This window comes from Thunnus thynnus, chromosome 6 (assembly GCF_963924715.1).
Source record: "Thunnus thynnus chromosome 6, fThuThy2.1, whole genome shotgun sequence".
NCBI classification, from domain to species: domain Eukaryota; kingdom Metazoa; phylum Chordata; class Actinopteri; order Scombriformes; family Scombridae; genus Thunnus; species Thunnus thynnus.
The window spans coordinates 34941414-34964234 of record NC_089522.1 but is presented as its reverse complement, the minus strand read 5'-3'; the positions used below and the strand labels follow the sequence as shown (position 1 = coordinate 34964234).

Sequence of the window (22821 nt, the reverse complement as noted above, 5' to 3'; positions counted from 1 at the left end):
ACTGATGAAATGCTGAGGTATTGTGCAAACTTGTCCTCTGTTCGTAGTGTAACAGACACACAGGTGAAAGCAGCCCTTCCTCAGGAGAAGCCAGGCAACCTATATAACCTCGAGCCCGGAGACTGGGTTATGATAGACTAAAGGGGAAAACGTTGGAACCAGGCCAGGTGGAAAGGGCCGTACCAGGTTCTCCTCACCACCGTCTCAGCAGTAAAGGTCACAGAGAGAACCACATGGGTGCACACCAGCCACTGCAAACGGGTAAACGTGCTGCCACTCGTGATGGAGGCTCAAGGAGAGAGTCCCATACTGCTCACAGATGAGGAAGAGAAGTAACTGAAGGTGAGGGCCACTCTCATTGAGGTTTAAAAACCTACCAAGAGCCATCGGCTGCCACATATCAGGGAGAAGAGGATCACACTCACTGTGGTTTCAAAACCTGCTGAGAGTCAATGGAGGCCACATGTCAGAGAAGTGACGACTTCTCACCTGCCGTTCACGAACACAGCAGCTGAAACATCCTCACTCGGTTAAGCTCCTGACAGAACGAGGTCCCCATATCCTTTACATGTTCCACTAAAATGATTGAACGAGCATCTCGGAGCCTGATAACTGAACAGAGAGAGGTGCCCCGAGCTCTGAGAGAACACCTTTATTACCTGCTGTACCTATTGATCAAGCAACGCTGTGATACTCCTGCATTCAAAGACTTGAATTATTACAGACCGTTCCTTGTGTGAAACTTGAATGTGACACTGTCATGGAAATTGTCTGAAAACACTAAACACACATATGAAATAATACACAAAACACTGCTGGGTTGAAGATTAGAAAAATATTATTGTACAATAAGACAATAAGAGACAGAACGCACAAAGATTTGCATCAGTTCGTCTCAACAACCAAAGAGCAAACCTAATCTATTACAGTTGCAGAAGGAACAGAGAAATGATCTGTGATTGGTCAATATACCGGCTTATATGATTACAGCCAATGGCACACAGCCACAAGATATACATTTACATGCACATGTATGTTAGACAAAAGCCACATCTCCCAAGGACTCAGGAAACCAAGAGCCCGAGCTATATGTGGCCTTTGACCCCTTAACATGTTCTGTTTACACCAAGACCCAGAATGTTACCTTATTTGGGCCTAAGCCAGGGTGGAAAGAAAGGAGTGGGCCTCCTAAGGTACATTCTTTCTCTCAAGGACATACACATATTAACAAAGCAAAGGAACAATGATCTTTCCTCCAGAATTCTGTACGTTAAATTGATAAGCCAATCCTTTGGTCTTTCATTACCTTTACAACACATATATGACTTACCCATGGGGGTGCGAGTAATTGCACACACCTTGTATACAGTGGTTTGTGTAAAGTGAGCATTGATAATTTAGACAAACCTCAAGCACTGACTTGTTTTGAAGAACACCCATTCACAGGTGTTATTTCAGTAACTGAGTTTAAAGTGTGGTATTTTACTATTTGGTCCACACCTGTGACCACTGCCAGGAGTCTTCATTGCTCTTGAGGATCCTTTGAACCCGACTGATTGTTGGGTTGGACAGAGCCAACAGGACACAGGGTAGATAACTGAAGATTTAAAGTTAGCATGGAATGCTAAAAGGGGGAGTGAAATGGAAACTTATACTCTTATGTTTATTGTCTTTAGATTATATTATATTGTTTTATGTTTTACTGTCTCACAACTAAGTGAACAATATAATATAATAGTCTGTCTCACTCTGTGCTTTTCAAAAAAGCAGTGAATATTTTCTGGTTTCTTTAGTCCTCTATGACAGTAAACTGAATATCTTTGGGTTGTGGAAAAAACAAAACTTTTGAAGACGACAGCTTGGGCTTTGGGAAACACTGATTGACATGTTTCATTGTTTTCTGACATTTTATAAATCAAACAACTAATAAATTATTTGAGAAAATAATCAACAGATTAATCAATGATAAAAATAACCTTGGTTGAAGCCCTATACATCACTGCCTTAAGATGAATAATAATCATTCATCACAGATTTTCTTGGCTTTATGTGGCTGCAGTCAGTAAGAAACCTCCATCATACTGGGACAAACAAACCAATATCAAACTGTTTTTGGACAAGAGGGTCATTCTTGACCTGATATTCAGTACAGCATCAGAAAACCTACATAATGGGCCAGTGTGAAACATTGCCTGATAGGAAAATAACAAACACCATGACCACTTTGCATGAAGCCAACATAACTGAAGTTCTGGAGAAGTTTGAAATATCATCTACAGCTGCATAATCAGCCATTGTGACACTGAAGAGCCTGATAGGAAAATAATAAACACCATGACCACTTTGCATGAAGCCAACATAACTGAAGTTCTGGAGAAGTTTGAAATATCATCTACAGCTGCAAAATCAGCCATTGTGACACTGAAGAGCCTGATAGGAAAATAATAAACACCATGACCACTTTGCATGAAGCCAACATAACTGAAGTTCTGGAGAAGTTTGAAATATCATCTACAGCTGCAAAATCAGCCATTGTGACACTGAAGAGCCTGATAGGAAAATAATAAACACCATGACCACTTTGCATGAAGACAATGAAAGGTAAGAGTTTAATATAGTGCATACAGCTGCATAATCAGCCAGTGAGAAACTGAAGAGCCTCATAGGAAAATAATAAACATTAATAACCACTTTGCATGAAGCGTATAAAGGTGAGGTACTGTAAAAGGTTAGTGCATAATCTACAACTGCATATCAATGGTCACAGACTAAAAGAGAGAAGCAGAAAGAAACAGATGGAGAAACTTCTTCTCAGCATCACAGCTGCATCAGGCAAGTGTTTTTTTATATATGTATATTTATATGTATATATTCATATATATATATGAAATGCAAAATGATAGTTTATGTTTTTTATGTTCATCACATCAATATTGGAAGTTCACATCCATAATTTTTACTGCCAAAAAGAATGACACACATGAATACACTGAAATGAAAAGTCATTTTTAGGCCAGATCTAATCATTGTGCATGTCTGTCATCACAGTGCTGTGTGCCGTCTCATCATACGCTCAATGTCAGTACCACTTTGTTTATGAGCCAAAGACCATGACTGAAGCGCAGAGTTACTGCAGAGACAATTACACTGACCTGGCCACGATAGACAACATGGAGGATGTGACGATCCTGAACAACACGGCAGATTTAAGCAAAATGGTCTACCCGGAATACAGCTATGTGAATTCACTTTTCTCTACTATCTACTCTGTCTCTCTTTCATTTACATTTTTGACAATGACAGTATGTAGCTGAGAGGTGTGACTGTCACACACGCTGAGCTGCTGCTTTAGTACATTTTCTTCAGGCTGTGATGAACATTTTAGTACAAATGTTCCACTTTCTCAGTAAATATGGCCCAATGCGTTTGTTTTTAAGTGGGACTTTATGTGGGAGCAATATTAAAAAGCAAAATGTGCAATATATGTATAAATATCAGGAAATTGGACAACAAAGATACAATAGTTGCAAAAATGTTTTTAATTTCATATTGTAATAATATGAAAAGAATAAGAATAATACATTTTGTCATAAAGCTCCTTTCATGCACAAAATGCAGCTCAAAGTTCTTGATAAGTTGAAAAGAGCAGACAATTTAAACAAACAAGAATTTAAAGTTTAATTAAAAAAATAAATAAAATAAAAACAATGATAATAAATATGTATAAACAGTTCCAGTCAATAGAAACCCGGTACTGTGTAACAATAATCAGCATCACTTTCACCACCATTATTATTTTAATAATTGTAATAATTATTATATTATTATGTACCATTAAATTACTGAATTTATAGCACAAGCAACTAAAAATGTATCAGTTACTTTAGGTAAAATCTCCTCTTAAAGTCAGAGTGTGAATGGAAATTTTATGCAAAAGTATTGATCAGCTTTAAAGGACGGGTTCACAATTTTTTATAACTGTCTTAAAACATCAGTCAGGAGCGACAGTATAGATTTTGGCCTCCATCACTTCCATTGAAAGCACATTTGAAGGATCTTTCAATAGTCAGTATGAACAGGAGGAATGATTACAGCGAGGAAAACCTCTTTCACTGTTCATATGGACTCCTGACTGCTGGTTTAACACACTGGAAACATTGTGAATTGTCCTGTAAGCTGAACAAGGACAAATGCTGTATAACACAATAACATCTTGCTTTCAGGGATTTTGGATAGGACTGTACGATGACATGAACAGCTGGAGGTGGTCGCTGTCAGACAGACATTTCTACAAACCCGGGGAGGCTGAGTTCAGAAAATGGTACCCTGGGGAACCAAACAACAAACACAGTGCAGAACACTGCACACAGATGTATGATGGTGGACAATGGAACAATGAGGATTGTATCGCATCCTTTCGTGCAGTCTGCTCTGATGTCAGAGGTGAGAGTTATAACTAATGGTTTGTTCTTCTGAAGTTACTCTTCAGTTTCCTCTTGATTTGGGCCTAAATAGTCACTTACATAAAAAGCACATAAATGTGAGCCCTGTGTTCAATTCAAGGTGTGAAGTTGAGTCATGAAGCCAGTTTATATGAAGCCTGTTGACCCATTCAGCTCCACCATTAACACAAGTTTATCCCACGTCACTGCCTCAGTCGAAAGGGGTAAGAAAAGGAGGCAAAGTGGCTCTGATGTGTCTTTATGGATGAATGTGTGCTTGCATATTCATATGTATGCAGCTCCATACTGAGATTTATCATTCAAAAATAGTAATAAACACAATCATCACCTCAAAATTGTACTTGTACAGTACTTAAGTGAATATATTTAGTTATTTTCCACCACTGGATACATACAGAACATCTAAAGAGTGAAGTGTAGACATGTGAAGAGGCTGTTAAAAATACTCATTAACATTTCTTAAGATGTCAGTGTCTTTAATTATTATTTTAATGAATGCATTCTTTTATTGAAGTGGTTCTCAGTGGATTTATAATGACACAGAAACTGCTACAGAAACTGGCATTATTCATTATTCACTAATGTAAGTAACAGACAGGAAACAGGGGTAGTAAGAGGGGAACGACATGCAACAAATGTCTGTAGCTATAGGCTACCAAGACCCGGGAAAACTGTATGTCACTTCTACACAGTTCTTCACTGTGGTCTATTTTCAGGGTCGAATGTGACATTTGTCCTCATCAACACTATCATGACATGGACTAAGGCCCAGAACCACTGCAGAGAGCACTACACAGACCTGGCCAGTGTGAGAAATGAAGAAGAGAACCAGAAGGTGAAGGATCTGATACCTGCAGGACAACAAGTCTGGATCGGCCTCTTCAGAGACTCCTGGAAGTGGTCTGATGGAAGCAACTCCTCCTTTAGGTACTGGCTTCCATCACAACCTAATGACGGCAATGAGAATTGTGTGGCAGCAAACTTTGGCCGTTCTGGACGATGGGAGGACTGGCCCTGTGATGTGAAGAAAGCATTTGTTTGCTACAAAGGTAAGCCATGATTCAGTTAGCCTTTAAAGGATGGTTCACAATGTTTCCAGTGTGTCTTAAACCAGCAGTCAGGTGTCCATATGACCAGTGAAAGAGGTTTTCCTCGCTGTAATCATTCCTCCTGTTCATACTGACTATTAAAAGATCCTTCAAATGTGCTTTCAATGTAAGTGATGGAGGCCAAAATCCACAGTGTGTCAACATTTAAAAGTCTCTGTGAAGCTTATATGAGGCTTCAGCAGTCTGAGTTAGTCATATCAAGTGGATATCTGACACATTTACAGTCTTTTTAGCATCAAATTCCCTCTTTGTGTTTCCTCAGACAGTGTTTCCCTGTCGAGCTGCGGTGGAAGTATAGTAACAAAAAGAAAGACTTTGGCACTAAAAAGACTGTAACGTTGAAAGATATCTACTTGATTTGACTCATTTGGATGCTGAAGCTTCATATTAGCTTCCGATAAACTGAAATACATTTTTGCACAGAAGGAGGACTGTGGATTTTGTCCCCCATCACTTCCATTGTAAGTGCATATGAAGGGATCTTCTAATGGTCAGTATGAACAGTCAAGTCAATTTATTTATTAAGCATATTTAAAAACAACAGAAGTTGACCCAATTGCTTTACACAGACTGAGAAATACAATCAAATGTAAACACAGACAAATTAATAGTGTAGAATAAAATAAAATTTTAAAAAATCCTAAAAACACAACAACATTGCACAGAGGACGAATCACTAATAGAGAGAACAAATAAAATAAAAACAGAGCGTAACTATTCATGTCTACATGATAACTATTAACAGGCTGAAGAAAAGAGATGGGTCTTCCAACAGGTTTTAAAAATATCAGTTGAGTGGGAGGATCTAATAATGAGCAGCAAACTTGCACAGTTTAGGGTCGACAATGGAAAATACCTGATCACCTCTGAATTTTAACTGTCGGTGTGGAATGACAAACAGTGATTGGTCGGCAGATCTGAGGGGATCAGGAATTCAGAAAGATAAGCTGGAGTCTGTCCATGCAGTGCTTTAAAAACAAATAAAGAATGTTAAAATCAATTCTGCATTTTACTGATAACCAGTGAAGAAAGGTCAGTGCAGGACGAGATAAAAGCATCTACCATGGTCTCTAAATCCTTAACAGACAGAAATGATTTAAGTTTTGTAAGTGATCTAAGATGGAAGAAGCTGCTGCTGACAACGGACTTCATTTGTTTATCATATTTTAAACCAGAATCAGAGATAATGCTGAGATTTCTTGAGTGGAAGTTAACATTCAATTTTAGAGGCACAAGAGTATTTACTGAGGTTTTGCAAAAGTCTGAAAATTAGGGCCTCAGTTTTATCCTGGTTTAGCTGCAGGAAGCTTTTTGCCATCCAGGATTTTACATCCTCAATGCAGCTCAGCAGGAGTTAAAACAGCTCGGATCAGCAGGACTGAGGGGGAGGTACAGCTGGGTGTCATCTGCATAGCAATGGTAAGAGATATCTTACTTTTTCTATAAATAGACCCCAGAGGGAGTATGTAAATGGGAAATGGAATAGGGCCTAATATGGAACCTTGTAGTACTCCACATGTGATAGATGCAGAGGAAGAGGACACATTATCAATTTTAATAGATGCTGATCTGTCCTGGAGGTAGGAGGCAAACCACAGAAGGGCCCCTGAATGCCAACAACATACTGAAGGCGGTCCAAGAGGACGGAGTGGTCAACTGTGCCGAAGGCAGCAGATAGATCTAAAACAATTAAAAGAGTGTGATTTCCTGAGTCTAGGGACAGGAGCGAGTCATTTGTCACCCTCAGGAGAGCAGACTCTGTGCTATGATGCTGTGAATCCCTCAGTTTGAGTCTTGAGCCACTTGAGAGAGACATACTCTTTTGGAATTGCTTTCTATCGCCAGAGTGTAAGAAGCTCTGTCAACTGTTGCTCAAAGAATACAACCAACCACTTTTAGGATAAATTAAGATATTTATTAGTAACTAAAATCTGGAGTATACATGATGAAGCATAAGATAATAATAATAATAATAATAATAATAATAATAATAATAATAATAATAATAATAATAATAATAATAATAATAATACCTATAAATTGTCAAATATATATATAATAATGAAAATTATTCAGCAAGAGTGAGTCGAAGTGATTGACTTGAGGCTAACGTATTGCAATGCTAAGGGGAAGCTAATTCAACTTCAGTAAAGAAATTATATTTTAATTTTAATGGTATTCGACATCAACCCTTGATCACAAAGCCACATAATGCCTTAGTGTTGAAGACAGAAGTTATCTCAGGGCACGTTCCACATAGAGCAGGTCTACACTAAACTCTTTAATTTACAGAGACCCAACATTAACCCATGAGCAGCACTTTGTGACAGCAGCAAGGAAAGAAAACTCCCCTTTAACGGGAAGAAACCTCAAGCAGAACCGGACTCTAGGTGGACGCCATCTGCCTTGACCGGTTGGGTTGAGACAGAAAGAAGGAGGGAGGGAGAGAGAGACACAAAGAAGCATAATAACAACAATAATAATAATAACACTGATAATAATAATAATAGAGATGTGACTAATAATTATCATAACAATAATAGCAGGAGAAGATGTCGAGGCAGGACGCCCACAGGACAACGCCACCATCCCTGCAACATCCCTGCAGCCATGGACCACAACTCAGACTCCAGATTTTCCTTCAAGACAAGAAAGCACAAAAACTCCGGAGAAGAAGCCAAGTTAGTGACATGTATTTACGGTACATCAATGTATACAGATGGAGACGAGGAGGACACATGGATGAACCTACTCGTATCCCTAGTCGCTGTGTGTGTGTGTGTGTGTGTGTGTGTGTGTGTTTAAGTTGAGTTTGGGACATTGATTTCTGTGCAGTTTATATGTTGGTGTGAAAAATGTGTCAATAAAACAACACTCAGAAGACAAAGTGAGCTGATGAAGCCTGTTTGTTTTTCAAAGCGCCTGCTTCAAAGTACGTGGTGCGAGTGAGTCTGAAGAAGAACTCCGCTCTGGATCTGAATGACCCTGCTGTGATGGAGAACATCTTGAAGCAGGTAGATCATGTTTGATCTCTTTAAAACATTTATGTGTCATCATTACTGAAAGAGGACTAGTGTCAAAAGAAGAAAGAATAAATCATCTGAAGTTAAACTTTAATAAATATGAACATTAAAGTGTGAAGCAGGTTGTTTCTAAAACAGAGATTCCAGATGAGGAAAATGTAACTGAACAAGAGCTTTTAGTGAAAAGTTTTCTCTGTGAACAGTGATGGAAAGTAACTAAGTACATTTACTCAAGTACTGTACTGTGGTACAGTTTTGAGGTACTTGTACTTTACCTGAGTATTTCCATGTGATGCTACTTTCTACATTTCAGAGGGAAATATTGTACTTTCTACTCCACTACATTTATTTGACAGCTTTAGTTACTTTTCAGATGAAGATTTGACACAATGGATAATATAACAAGCTTTTAAAATACAACACATTGTTAAAGATGAAACCAGTGGTTTCCAACCTTTTTGGCTTTTGACGTCTTACAAAAAGCAGTGTGTAGTCGGGGTCACATTTCACATGTCTATGAGTTGTTAACAGCTCCACCAAATAGTGATTTTTCCCTCTAAACTTCTCACATGCTTTCATTTCAATAAATGTTCAAATGATCCAATATTTCAGCAAAAATCAAAGATTAGAGAAAAAGTCCAAAAACTGAAAACAGATTTGTGTATCAGAACTTTGTTTTTTCTTCTTTCCTCTCCCATTAATCATCTCACGACCCCTCAGATTTATCTGCTGACCCTTTGGAGGGGCCGACCCCTAGGTTGGGAACTACTGGACTAAACTAGCTAACTGTATATAAAGTAGTGTAAACTAGCTCCACCTCCAGCAGCTACAACAGTAACATGCTGCTCTAACACTGATGCTTCACTATTAATAATCTAATGATGTCATATATAATAATATATCAGTCAGAGGGACCAAACCACTACTTTTACTGCAATACTTTAACTACATCAAGCTCATAATACTTATGTACTTTTACTGCAATACTTTAACTACATCAAGCTCATAATACTTATGTACTTTTACTGCAATACTTTAACTACATCAAGCTCATAATTCTTATGTACTTTTACTGTAGTAGGTTTTTCATGCAGGACTTTTACTTGTAATGGAGTATTTTGACACTGCTGTATTTTTACTTCAGTAAAGGGTCTGAGTACTCCTTCCACCACTGTCTGTGACTGATATTCAGGATAGTAAATGTTTTTGTATCTCAGCTCAAACAGAGGCTAAAGCAGAAGGGGGTGAATGGAGACGTCAAACTGAGCTGGAGGAAGCAGTCCGATGGAAAAGTCTTCCACAAGGTCGAGAAGAAGACAAAGAAAGATGAGTTTTAATGTTGTGTAGAAGATGGTCTGTCTTTTTCCATGAAAGATTTTTTCCTTCATCCTTTAAAAGTGTAAAATATATTTTCTTGTGGTCTTTAAATTATACAAATAATGATCATACTGTATGTATTTTTATGCTGTCACCGTATTAGAAATTATTTTATTGGTTAGTGCATAAAATAGTCATAGTTTCTGGACAACAATGCAGGAATAAGATATACCAGGCTTTGATACACACACAATACTTGTTAGTAGATCAGTTCATTGTTGGTTTGGATCCAAACATGAGATTTGTTGACAAAAAGAAAAATATAGAAAGTTGCCAGAATGATCCTTTAAAGGTTTGATCTGCACACAAAGACATTCATATATATACAAACACACTTTTACCTGCATATACTCGAATTATCCTGAAGTCTTTCATAGTAATTGTATGTTTTGTATGCTAAAACAAAACAATATTCCTAATAAAGTTTGATTTGATTTGCACACAAAGACACTCACATATATACAAACACACTTTTACCTGCATATACTCAGCTGTGCATGAATTTTATTAAACAGATAGCAAGCTATAAGCATTCACAAACACATCTCATAAAATCAAGATAAACAGAATTAAATTAAATAAAAATATTATGTTGATACTACAAAATAAAAAGAAAGAAGAAGAAGAGGAAAGAAATATTATTTACTGTACATATTTCTTTTCTCTTCTTATAACCATCATTTCTCACTCCAGTTGTCCAACGGTCACCACTTTACTGGGAAGTTACTGATATGTGTGTTTAAGACATTTTTTAAAAAGATGATGAATGAATTCAACAAAACATTAAAAACCTTATTTAAATGAGAATTTAACCACATTACTGGAACATAAAGGAAGATGAAGATGTTAAGACTCTATAGTAGAATATAAATGAATGAGTAGGACAAGTCTGTAATAAATTAGTAGGAATGATGTTGAATTATGAAGTTAATACATTTTCAGTTTATGTCAGAAAGGTGAAGATTCTACTTTATGTTTATTATTGAGGTCACAGTGGGCGGTGGTGTACTGGAGTATGTTAGATTGCACTGGTGTTCCTAATAAAATGCTCGCTGAGTGTATATAACTGTAAGAATGATCATCTTTTAAATTGTTCCATAAGTGATTAAAACAAGACAATCAATGTCAAAGTGTGTGTCAGCCTGGTTCAGAACAGCAGCTGCAGGTGTTTTCTTGATACTATCACAAGAGATCATCAAAGTCAGACATTTTCAAATCTTCACATGTTGTAGGCACTTTAATGATCAGCAATTCACAAATTATTTATAAGCTATTTCTAAAATACAAAATGTTTGTTCAAACAATTGAAATGGAACAGTTTTTTCACTAAAGTAGGTATTTGAAAGATGAATCATTTTAATTAATATTTCTGTCAATAGACTGAAGATATTTTGATTATTACATTTTCTCTTTTCTCTATTGTATCTTTGAATTTATTAATATTCATACCAACATTTACATCAATGAAAATGTTCAATAATTGAGGAGTGAAGCTTTATTAATGTAATGGATATATTATTGCCTTGAAGTTAATAAAGATCATTAACTGCAGATTGTGGTCAGTAGTTGTCTGTGGATGTGGTCAAACAAAATTATAGCAAAAAGGGAAAATTACTGAACAAATGTGCAGAGTAAACAAATCATTCACCATAAACTGTTACTGTAATGAGTACTTTTACCTTAATACTTTAAGTACATTTTGCTGATAATACTTAGGCCATATAATTTTATGTACGGTAGGTTTTTCATGCAGGACTTTTACTTGTAACGTAGTATTTTTACATTAAGGATGTAAATACTTCTTCCACCACTGCTAAAAATATATATACACATAAAAGTCATATTGAATAACTTTGCTCCATGGAGCTTGTAATGCAGACAGCCTTATGCTCTATATGATGATGTGTTCAGTGACCTGTTAGCCTCACAAAACCGAGATTAACTTTCTAGACAACATTTCAGTGAAGCTGCACACGTGACTGGGCCAAACACTAATCGATTAATTGAGAAAATAATCAGCAGATTAATTGATAATGAAAATAATTGATAGTTGCCGCTCTACCTGTGAGCATCCACGACTTACACAGACTGACACACTGGAGGGAACTACAGAGGCCAGGAGCTGTCAGGGGGCAGGATTTTGAGAAGTCTTTGTATGATTCATAATTTGTGCCTTCAAATTATTAATCATTCTTAAAACTACTCATTTGCAGTTTTGTTGTTTTTCTTAATAAATCCCATGGTTTGATTGTTTTAAAAGGTGTTAGAGTTTTACTTTGGGTAAATGTTGGATTGTTGTTCGCCCCATAAGGCCGACCAAGGGTGGGATTTAACACCATCACAACAAAGCTTCGTTACATCACACACGTATCCGGAGTGTGTTGTGCACATGTGTGAGACTGCGAGTGTGTTGGTTGAATCATAGGGGTTGATGGCGGAGCGGGTGCTTGTCTATGTTTAAGGAACCTTTACATGCCAGCAACATCGGTGTCATGTGAACAGGTCTTCTCCAAAGCTGGAGAAGACCTGTTCTGTAGAACAATCCTTTTCCTGATTGCAGCGAAGTAATGCAGACAGTTTTATTCCTTTATGTCATCTCACTGCTTAAAGCCTGTTATAATATAAATCTGTTACAGAGCTTACTGTCCCTTATTCATCAAAGAGTTTATAAAAGTAATAAGGGGTTACTATAGACCTTATTAATAAATGACTAATTATCTCCATATATATTTATACATCCACACACTGAGACAGTTTTTGGTAAATAACTTTTATTGAATAAAATATGACAGAAAACATCAAACAGATGACAGCAGTGAATTCACTTATATTTTGCCTGTTATGACGTCTCACCCTGAATCCTTACATATAAAAGCAACGTCAAAGTCGCCCAGCAGATGTCGCCATTTAAACTGTATCAAATGCTTGGAAACGGAACCATTTTCAACACAATTGCTTTATATGATTCACTGTTTCAGAAAGCCTCGTTCCTCCCATCACTAATCAACACTGCTTACTTATGAAATAGTGAAAGGAAACTTTAAAAAAATGAATTTCAGGAATACGGTGTGCTGTAAGGGACAAACAGTGATCATTGCTAAATTCTCAGGGAAATAGACAGCGCGACAGTGACACCCAGTGGCTCATTTAGGCTACTGCCTTATACTGGCAAACTAGGAGATCCGCATTTGCAAATGTGTACTCTGGATATTGCAATAAAACTCTGAAAGACAGCTTGCTCTCTGTGAATTCATCTGAAATTTCCACCACAATATCTGGTGACGAGGATGGGATCCCAGTAACGTGGGCCAGCGGCTCATCGGCTGAAGGGAAAACTGTGCACAGGCGGCCGGTCTGGGATCGGCTGACAAACTCCATACCTCCCCATCAAAAGGGTGAGAAGACGGAGTGCTGGAGGCTGCTGAGTCCGACGCTGGCCCGCTGCCAGGATCTCAGAGAAACATGAAATGAAATGAAGGAATTCACACAGAGGTTTGCTTCGAAGTGATGACCTACTGAAATTACTGAGTAATTCAGTCAAACGCTGTAGTGAGGATCCCAAAGGAAGAGAACTCTCTGATTCTTAAATGATTTGTCGGTTCTTAAAATGATAATCGTTTGGAAGAGACCAAGCTGTCAAAGTGAGACATGTCTCAAAAAAAAAGAAAAAGAAAAAGTATAAGAAGAAAGAATGGAAAATAAAAAGAAGACAACAAAACAGGAAAAAGTAGTAAAGTAGAATAAAATGTGTGTGTGTGTGTGTGTGTGTGTGTGTGTGTGTGTGTGTGCAGTATATTGTCTGTGTATAAGAAAATAAAAAAGGGAAATTCAGGCGTTCAGGTGCATTGTTTTGTGCAGCACATTTCAACAACAAGGCAATTCAATGTGCTGTACTAAAACATTAAAAGTCTTGTGTCAAAGTGCAAAAGAACCAGTATAAAATGACATTTAATACAATTAAAATAGTTATTAAAGAGTTAAGAGAATATAATAAAATAAGCTAAAGTAGAATAAGACAGATAAAATATGAGAATAAAAGTTATAATGCAAGTCTGCCTTGATTTAAGAGAACAAAAAAAATATGAAAACAATGAGAAGCTGAGCTGCTTTCTGTGCAGCTGAGCACCTATCTATCTAATATCTGCAGTTATACACATTGGTGCAAGGGTAACTATGAGTAAAATAGTAAGAAAGGTGTGAAAAACTGCTGGTGTGAAGATGAAAAAGGTCCACCCATGGTCATAGTGAATTTGAAATTTGAGCAAAAAGGTTCAGTTTTCTGTCAAACGGAGGCTTTGGCCCAAGACGGGAGAAGAGAGAAGAGACTGGCTGATGTTTGAGTCGAGTCTTTTGTGTGCTCAACAGTTAGTTAAATATGATGCAATTCAGTGGGTTTGCTATGTTGTGACCGAATGTTTGCTTTTGCTGACGTGTGAGTCTCCCTCAGTGGTGAAAGTTGAAATAGCTGGTATAGACGATGGCCGGACGCCCAACCCTGGAGGTGGAGCCGAGGGACACGCACTCACACAGCGGCAGCAATACAGAATAGACTCACACACGCAAGAGCAGCACACAGGCAGAGTAGACTTTGTCCAGGTTTTAAATAATGCAATGGATTTAGACACTTTGTTATGATTGATGTGTGGTTTTCAATGGAGTTTATTATCTATTATCGTTGATCGTGATAGACCATCATCTAACACAGTTCTTTACTTAATCAGGCAGCCTCATTGAGATTAAGATCTCTTTTCCAAAAAAGAGACCTGAGAACAAGAAACATTCATAAGACAGGAACACAATCAGTGGACAGAAATAACAGTAACCACACAATAAACAAGGAATTCATAAAAACAGTTACAAGAATCAAAATTAAAAGCATAATGACACTGAAATCTCCAAGGTGAATGTAAGACTCGAGTTGGAGGGCAGTTTGCAGTTCAGAAGCTGCATAGCACCTGAAACCGGTTCAGCCAACATACATGAGGGATTTCTAAGGTTCAGCAGTTACTGGATGGTGTTCTGTAGTTATTAGATTTAAATTAGAGGAGAGATGTGAGGTAGTTTGGAAGCTTTATAGATGACAAGTTTACATTATTAATTTTTAGTTGATATTATGGGTGTATATATATATATATAGAGAGAGAGAGAGAGAGAGAGCGAGAGAGAGAGAGAGGCAGTGATCCTCCAAACACAGAGTGGGTTCAGACCATGGACACACAGAGACATGGTGCAACTGGGTGAAGAACTGCCAAACCCACTAGTAGATACAAACACAATTAGGTCAAGAAGCCATTTGTTACGACCCTCTAAAAACAGCTCGTCCACAGAAGGCCCAATATAATTAAAGAGTCAGGATAGTTCACAATAATTAAACCAATTCATTAACTAAAAACAACAACTACTAACAAAAGCTGGTTAACCAGCCAAAAAGAACAAAAAGAAGGGAGGACACCCAGACCAACCCACAAAGGGTTGTAGGATCTGGGCTCTCCCCTCTAACCTAAATCTGCATAAAAACCTAACAGAAATAAAGCTGCGAAAACAACTACCGGACCCACCAAACAAACCAGAGACTAACAAAGGCAAAGCTAAAGCATAGCAAAACAAACACAAGAACAATCAACTGCTGCCAAGGCTGGAAAGTGGAGAAGAGAGAGTGCAAGCCACGTTCCTGCCCTCTTTATAGGTCCTCCCTCAGTCACCAGATCAGGGCCACCTGGGAGAAAGCACAACACATGATAAATAGAATATCACAGGTTATTCATATTTCATATCCCATCCAACGGGGAGGGGAGGGGGGGGGGGGGGGGGGGGTGGGGGGGGGGAGTATGTAACACCATTAAAATAGAAAAAAGAGAGAGATAATGATAACAAAAACACAGAAAAACCAGGTTTTGAGGTGTTTTGACATAAAGCCTAAAAAGCTAACACTAACACTAACACTAACTAAAAAGTTGATTATTAGTTAACTCAAGAACAACAGAATCAGTAATTAAGAGATGTGATTTCACTCCAGCTCCAAACATGAGTGGGAGAATACTGGTAACAATGGGAGCTAGTGGCAATGCTGTCAGAGAATGGTACACTGTTGCTTTACCAGTACAAGACAAAGATGGAAAGCGATCACTCTTGTCATCATGTTGTCCAGTAAACCCACATTGAACAAGATCTGGTGTGAAATTTGGGCATAGTGCACAGACAAGAGGGTGACAGTTAGCAAATTGACAGGTTTAGGTCATGTTATACAGCTTGTGAAATATCATCCTAGAACAGTGAGCACAGAGATAGCCGAAAGAAGCAAGCACACAATTACAGTAGATATAAAAAAGTGCTCAATATGCAGCCCGTTCTCACTCCCAACTCGTCACATATCGAAGCTTGGTCAGGATCCTGTGGTGTATCATGTCGATAAGTGGTTGTGAGGTTGACACTTGAAATGACCCTTCAAGGTAGTAGGCAAAAATAAATTAAATTTGTGGTTGACTTTTGGGACTACTATTTCTGCTATGAAGCAGGCTGAATTTCCAAATCCTCCAAAATTGAGTGGTGGGTACATTCACGCTGCGAGAGCAACGAGCATCACGGTAAAAGAATCGTACACCACGCCACTGTCTGGAATCACAGAAGATGGGGATAGAGAAAAAGGGTTAGTCACCAGAGTATCAGGCTTCCCAGGTCAATATGTGCAACTGGGGTGGGTCACGCCACTGCACATGTACCGATGGGACCTGCAACCCTCAGGGCCCAGCTCAGAACTGCTGGAAAAAGCATGCAGACAGAGGAAGTGCAGTACATAAAGCAGATAAGCTCATGCTGTACTACACACATTTCTTATGAACAGGATGAGACTGAGCTAGAGTGGTTCAGGAAAGGTTAAGAATAGACAGATGAGATGCGTGAGACAGGAGCAGAAGTGTCAGAAGAAACAAAAACAAAAGCTTTTTAAGTATATGACTCAGCACTTCACATCTCCCTGAAGAAAAGAAAAGAGCAAAACAAAGTAGTGGGAAAACCTAAGACGATGAGTGAGGCTAATACTGAAGCACAGCAGTGGAGATAAACCAGATAGACATTTTTATGTATTACAGTAATCATCTAAAGCATGCAGAACAGCGTGCAGTATGACATTCATTGGTAAAAGAGGTGTACACTTACAAACAGAAGGCCTGCACAGAAAAACAACAACAATGGTTCAGTTGACAGCTGACTCCCCTGAGCTGACAGATATTCCTACAACTCTCTGGGCTAAAAGTAAATATGATGTTGGTCTGATTAAGCATGTGCAACCAATTGAAATTGTACCCAAATCAGAATACAGCTCATGTAAAGATCAATATCCATTGAAACCAGAGACTATAGAGGGTGTAACACCAGTTTTTAACTCATTCTTGAAAGCAGGAATTATTGTTACATCTGAAACCTTACAGGTGAGAACACCAATATTTCCTGAGATGAGTTAACAGATTTGTACAAAGACCTGCAGGCGGTGAACGCAGCAGCATATGCTCATGCACCTTATCTCATCACAGGTTCCATCAGATAGTTAGTGGTTTTCTGTTGTTGATTTGGCTAATCCATTTCCAGTATTCTTGTGCACACAGATTTCCAGTGCTGGTTTTGCCTTCTTCTTTAAAGGAAAGACGTACACCTGGACCAGATCAGCCCAGCGTTATTGTGAAAGTCCAGCAATATCCTCTGCAGCGTTAAATAAAACTTGGCAGGGTTGAGTCTGATGGAGGGGAGTGCTCTCTAACAGTATGATTGATGACTTAATGATCTACTCACCAACGGAAGAGGCCTGTGAAAATAAAGGCAGATTTACTGGATGTTGTACTGTTACCCGAAGAGCTGGCAATATGCAAATATGAGGCGCATACAAATAACACAGACTCCATCTCAACAGGAAATACAAAAGAAGATGCAAAAGCAAAGCATGCAGCGTAACCACTTCCTCTTTACAGGTGCTGAGCACAGATACAACTACACCTGGAACACCAACAGCTGATTCCAAAGGTTTACAGAGCAGAACAACACCAGAGGAAAAACAGGATGGTATTTGATAGGCCCAAATGATCTCTTTCCCTTCTATACACATGTTGACACACGTGTTGAAAGGGGGGAACACTGACAGACACAAAAGGCTTCTCATATTAATAATTTTTTTTTAAGAATGTGCAAAACAGTAGTGCTGTGGCAAAGATGTTGATAAGAGAAACATTTCCATATTAGGAATTCCAAGAAAAATCAGTAGTGATAATGGCACACATGTTGTGAACAAAGCAATCATTTTGCTGTCTGAATATTTGAGGATTGGCCTAAAACAATTCTGTGCCTACCATCCAAAGAGTGGAGGGGCAGTAAGAAAATAAAAAAAACCTGACCAGATTTGCTGATACAAGACTGAGCTGGACAAAGGCTCTGTGGCACAGAGGAATGTACTGATGAAATGCTGAGGTATTGTGCAAACTTGTCCTCTGTTCTTAGTGTAACAAACACACAGGTGTCAGACAAGCCTCTGAACTCTGAACTTTGAACTGTATGGACTGTTTCAACCCTTTCTTGTTCTCAGGAAATATGGACTGTTCCAGCCTTCCCATTGTCTCTGGAGCACATGGACTGTGTGACCACCAGGTTACTTCTAACCCACAGGGACTGCTCGGCCCTTGGGTTGCTCTGAAGATTGTGGCCAGCACCCCACTCTTCAGACCAAAGGGGGGATGTTGGGCCTCAAACCATGAGGTCACACAGAGAAGGCCTACATGTAACCTGTGAGGCCTGACCACGAGGTGCTTTGTTCCTTTGTTTCCCCCGAGACAAAAGAATAGCACCAAAAATGCTGCTTACAGACAATGGGAGTCCATTGCAAACTCCATTTCCAAGGATGCTTTGCGATTTTCACACCTCAGCAGGGAACAGTCAACATACAGCCTCATTGGCGGAGATGCTCCTGCACAGCGGAGCGTCCTGATGACGCAGCCGTGACATCACCGCCCCTTTAAAAACTGAACGTGCCCTGAAGCACACGCCTTTCCCGTGTCACTGAGCTAGGGGTAACTTCTGTTCCTCTGAGTCAGCTGACTAAAGGGGGTACCCCACGCACGTGTTTTCCCCTCATCGAAGACTCCCCTCGCTGGACGAGACGAGACTTCGCCCGTGTTCACCCGAACACATTCCTGGATCTGAGAGAGACCGCTGCTGCAACCAGCATCCTCAAATTCCCTAGAGACGGAAGAAACGCTTCTTCACCAAGTCGACTCTGCTGTTCTCTCCGCCACGCCGCCGAGAGCCAGCTGCCGTGCTTTTCGCCGACCGTGCGAGAACGGCCACCGTCTGCATCCGAGCCCAGGACAAAGCCGGACATAACGACGGACTACACACAAACCCTGCTCGCTTTCTGAAGCGACCAAGTAAGAGGCATACATCTGGGCAGAGGCAGTGTTAGTTGTGTGTTCTTATCAGCATCAGTTGCTGTTGTTTAGCATTTAGCTCTTAGCTTTTGCTATTGTTTGTTGTGCTGTTGACGGACCGCCGAGTCCATTTTTCCTGCTTTACTCTGAGGAGTATTTTAAGTTTGCTGCCTGTTTAGTTGTGTTCACCACACTAGACTGTTTTGTGTTTGTCCCGCTCTGGACTACTGCTGTGTTTGTGCCATCGTGAGTCAGGAAGTAAGTTGCTTTGTCGGTCAGAAACCAGACAACGTGCGTTACAGACTGCCGTCCGTATGCGCACTGTCTGTGGACAAAGGAACCGCTTCTCTTCCTCTCACGATCGCTTTCTCTCCTTCTTCCCTCTCTCTTCTGACTAACACATACACGCGCTCACACACACACATACACGCACCGACATCTTTTGCACATCTGATGGTCAGATAACGTCGCACAAAGCTTCGCTTTGTCTTTCCTTATCCGCCATCAGACACGTGTGTTTTTCAGAGAAGTGGGTGAGTGCAAGACGCCGTCCACCAGGCGGCATCGTCTTGCTTCTGTCTAACTGAGACACCGCCACATTTCTGCCATCCGGTTCTCGCGCGACGTGACTTCCTCCCATAGTCACGTCCGCGTCGCAGACCGACGACTTCATCACGTCAGGCCCTGTCACCATCTTGTCACACACACGCACGCTCACACACACACACACGCACGCACACACACACGCATTCCCCTGCATGTGTCCAACCCTGTACATAGCTGTTTGTGTTTTGTTTGGTAGGATTAGATTTTAGGATAGTTGTTTATTGAATGAAGCATTTGTTAACTTTGTTAATTTTACTAAGTTTAATAAACACTGTTATATCTTTAAAGAGAAGTTCTTCTGTCATTATTGTGTGTAATATTGTGAAAAGTGGCTGACTGAAGGAGTCAGAGCTTGAATTCACCCTTCTTTCTTCACCCTTGAATGTTGATATCTCTCAGATATTAACATTCTAGGTGAACTCCCATTTATGAGACTACCTTGTTTGGTTATTGGTCCCGGTTTCCGGGTGGTGCCCCGTATTTGTTAATTCATATTAATAATTCTATTAATTGTTATAATTAGTTAATTATCTTTGATAATTGATAATTATTGCAAATAATCAACTGTGTTCCTCACAGATCCAACAGTTGGTGCCTTATTATTGATTAAGGTTAACAATATCTTATTTTCATAATTCATAATTATCTATGATAATTATGAATTGTTGCTAATAACCAAACGCACTACTGCCCGTCCCAACACAGGTGAAAGCAGCCCTTCCTCAGGAGAAGTCAGGCAACCTACATAACCTCGAGCCCAGAGACTGGGTTATGATAAACTAAAGGGGAAAACGTTGGAACCAGGCCAGGTGCAAAGGGCCGTAGCAGGTTCTCCTCACCACCGTCTCAGCAGTAAAGGTCACAGAGAGAACCACATGGGTGCACACCAGCCACTGCAAACGGGTAAACGTGCTGCCACTCGTGATGGAGGCTCAAGGAGAGAGTCCCATATTGCTCACAGATGAGGAAGAGAAGTAACTGAAGGTGAGGGCCACTCTCATTGAGGTTTAAAAACCTACCAAGAGCCATCAGCTGCCACATATCAGGGAGAAGAGGATCACACTCACTGTGGTTTCAAAACCTGCTGAGAGTCAATGGAGGCCACATGTCAGAGAAGTGACGACTTCTCACCTGCCGTTCTCGAACACAGCAGCTGAAACATCCTCACTCGGTTAAGCTCCTGACAGAGCGAGGTCCCCATATCCTTTACATGTTCCACTAAAATGATTGAACGAGCATCTCGGAGCCTGATAACTGAACAGAGAGAGGTGCCCCGAGCTCTGAGAGAACACTTTTATTACCTGCTGTACCTGTTGATTAAGCAACGCTGTGATACTCCTGCATTCAAAGACTTGAATTATTACAGACCGTTCCTTGTGTGAAACTTGAATGTGACACTGTCATGGAAATTGTCTGAAAACACTAAACACACATATGAAATAATACACAAAACACTGCTGGGTTGAAGATTAGAAAAATATTATTGTACAATAAGACAATAAGAGACAGAGCACACAAAGATTTGCATCAGTTCGTCTCAACAAACAAAGAGCAAACCTAATCTATTACAGTTGCAGAAGGAACAGAGAAATGATCTGTGATTGGTCAATATATCGGCTTATATGATTACGGCCAATGGCACACAGCCACGAGATATACATTTACATGCACATGTATGTTAGACAAAAGCCACATCTCCCAAGGACTCAGGAAACCAAGAGCCCCGAGCTATATGTGGCCTTTGACCCCTTAACATGTTCTGTTTACACCAAGACCCAGAATGTTACCTTATTGGGGCCTAAGCCAGGGTGGAAAGAAAGGAGTGGGCCTCCTAAGGTACATTCTTTCTCTCAAGGACATACACATATTAACAAAGCAAAGGAACAATGATCTTTCTTCCAGAATTCTGTACGTTAAATTGATAAGCCAATCCTTTGGTCTTTCATTACCTTTACAACACATATATGACTTACCCATGGGGGTGCGAGTAATTGCACACACCTTGTATACAGTGGTTTGTGTAAAGTGAGCATTGATAATTTAGACAAACCTCAAGCACTGACTTGTTTTGAAGAACACCCATTCACAGGTGTTATTTCAGTAACTGAGTTTAAAGTGTGGTATTTTACTATTTGGTCCACACCCGTGACCTCTGTCAGGAGTCTTCATTTCTCTTGAGGATCCTTTGAACTCGACCGATTGTTGGGTTGGACGGAGCCTACAGGACACTGGGTAGATAACTGAAGATTTAAAGTTAGCATGGAATGCTAAAAGGGGGAGTGAAATGGAAACTTATACTCTTATGTTTATTGTCTTTAGATTATATTATATTGTTTTATGTTTTACTGTCTCACAACTAAGTGAACAATATAATATAATAGTCTGTCTTACTCTGTGCTTTTCAAAAAAGCAGTGAATATTTTCTGGTTTCTTTAGTCCTCTATGACAGTAAACTGAATATCTTTGGGTTGTGGAAAAAACAAAACTTTTGAAGACGACAGCTTGGGCTTTGGGAAACACTGATTGACATGTTTCATCATTTTCTGACATTTTATACATCAAACAACTAATAAATTATTTGAGAAAATAATCAACAGATTAATCGATGATAAAAATAACCTTAGTTGAAGCCCTATACATCACTGCCTTAAGATGAATAATAATCATTCATCACAGATTTTCTTGGCTTTATGTGGCTGCAGTCAGTAAGAAACCTCCATCATACTGGGACAAACAAACCAATATGTCCAATTTTTGGACAAGAGGATCATTCTTGACCTGATAGTCAGTACAGCATCAGAAAACCTTCATAATGGGTCAGTGTGAAACTGAAGGC

The 22821-nt window shown here is 39.4% G+C and overlaps 1 protein-coding gene across 2 annotated transcripts; it reads left to right on the top strand.

Annotated features, from left to right (window-relative positions):
* The first annotated feature begins 1768 nt into the window (after nucleotides 1-1768).
* Nucleotides 1769-11567, top strand: LOC137185204 (C-type mannose receptor 2-like). 2 transcript variants are annotated; one of them, XM_067593536.1, is made up of 8 exons: nucleotides 1769-2601; nucleotides 2768-2832; nucleotides 3049-3239; nucleotides 4224-4443; nucleotides 5180-5512; nucleotides 8116-8253; nucleotides 8492-8586; nucleotides 9813-11567. In XM_067593536.1, the coding sequence occupies exons 1-8, from the start codon at nucleotides 2573-2575 to the stop codon at nucleotides 9930-9932; spliced, it is 1191 nt and encodes a 396-aa protein (XP_067449637.1). In that variant the 5' UTR covers nucleotides 1769-2572; the 3' UTR covers nucleotides 9933-11567. The 2 variants fall into 2 exon arrangements, with proteins under 2 accessions (XP_067449637.1, XP_067449636.1); XM_067593535.1 differs by having other exon boundaries at nucleotides 1769-2832; nucleotides 9813-11566.
* The last annotated feature ends 11254 nt before the right edge of the window (nucleotides 11568-22821 follow it).

What these genes read in the sequence shown, in the direction of transcription:
- LOC137185204 (XM_067593535.1), top strand. Translation starts at nt 2,697, where the DNA reads ATGAAGCGTATAAAGGTGAGGTACTGTAAAAGGTTAGTGCATAATCTA. An exon ending in TCTACCCGGAATACAGCTAT is followed by an intron (nt 3,240 to 4,223) that starts GTGAATTCACTT and finishes TCTTGCTTTCAG; the next exon opens with GGATTTTGGATAGGACTGTA. An exon ending in AGTCTGCTCTGATGTCAGAG is followed by an intron (nt 4,444 to 5,179) that starts GTGAGAGTTATA and finishes GTCTATTTTCAG; the next exon opens with GGTCGAATGTGACATTTGTC.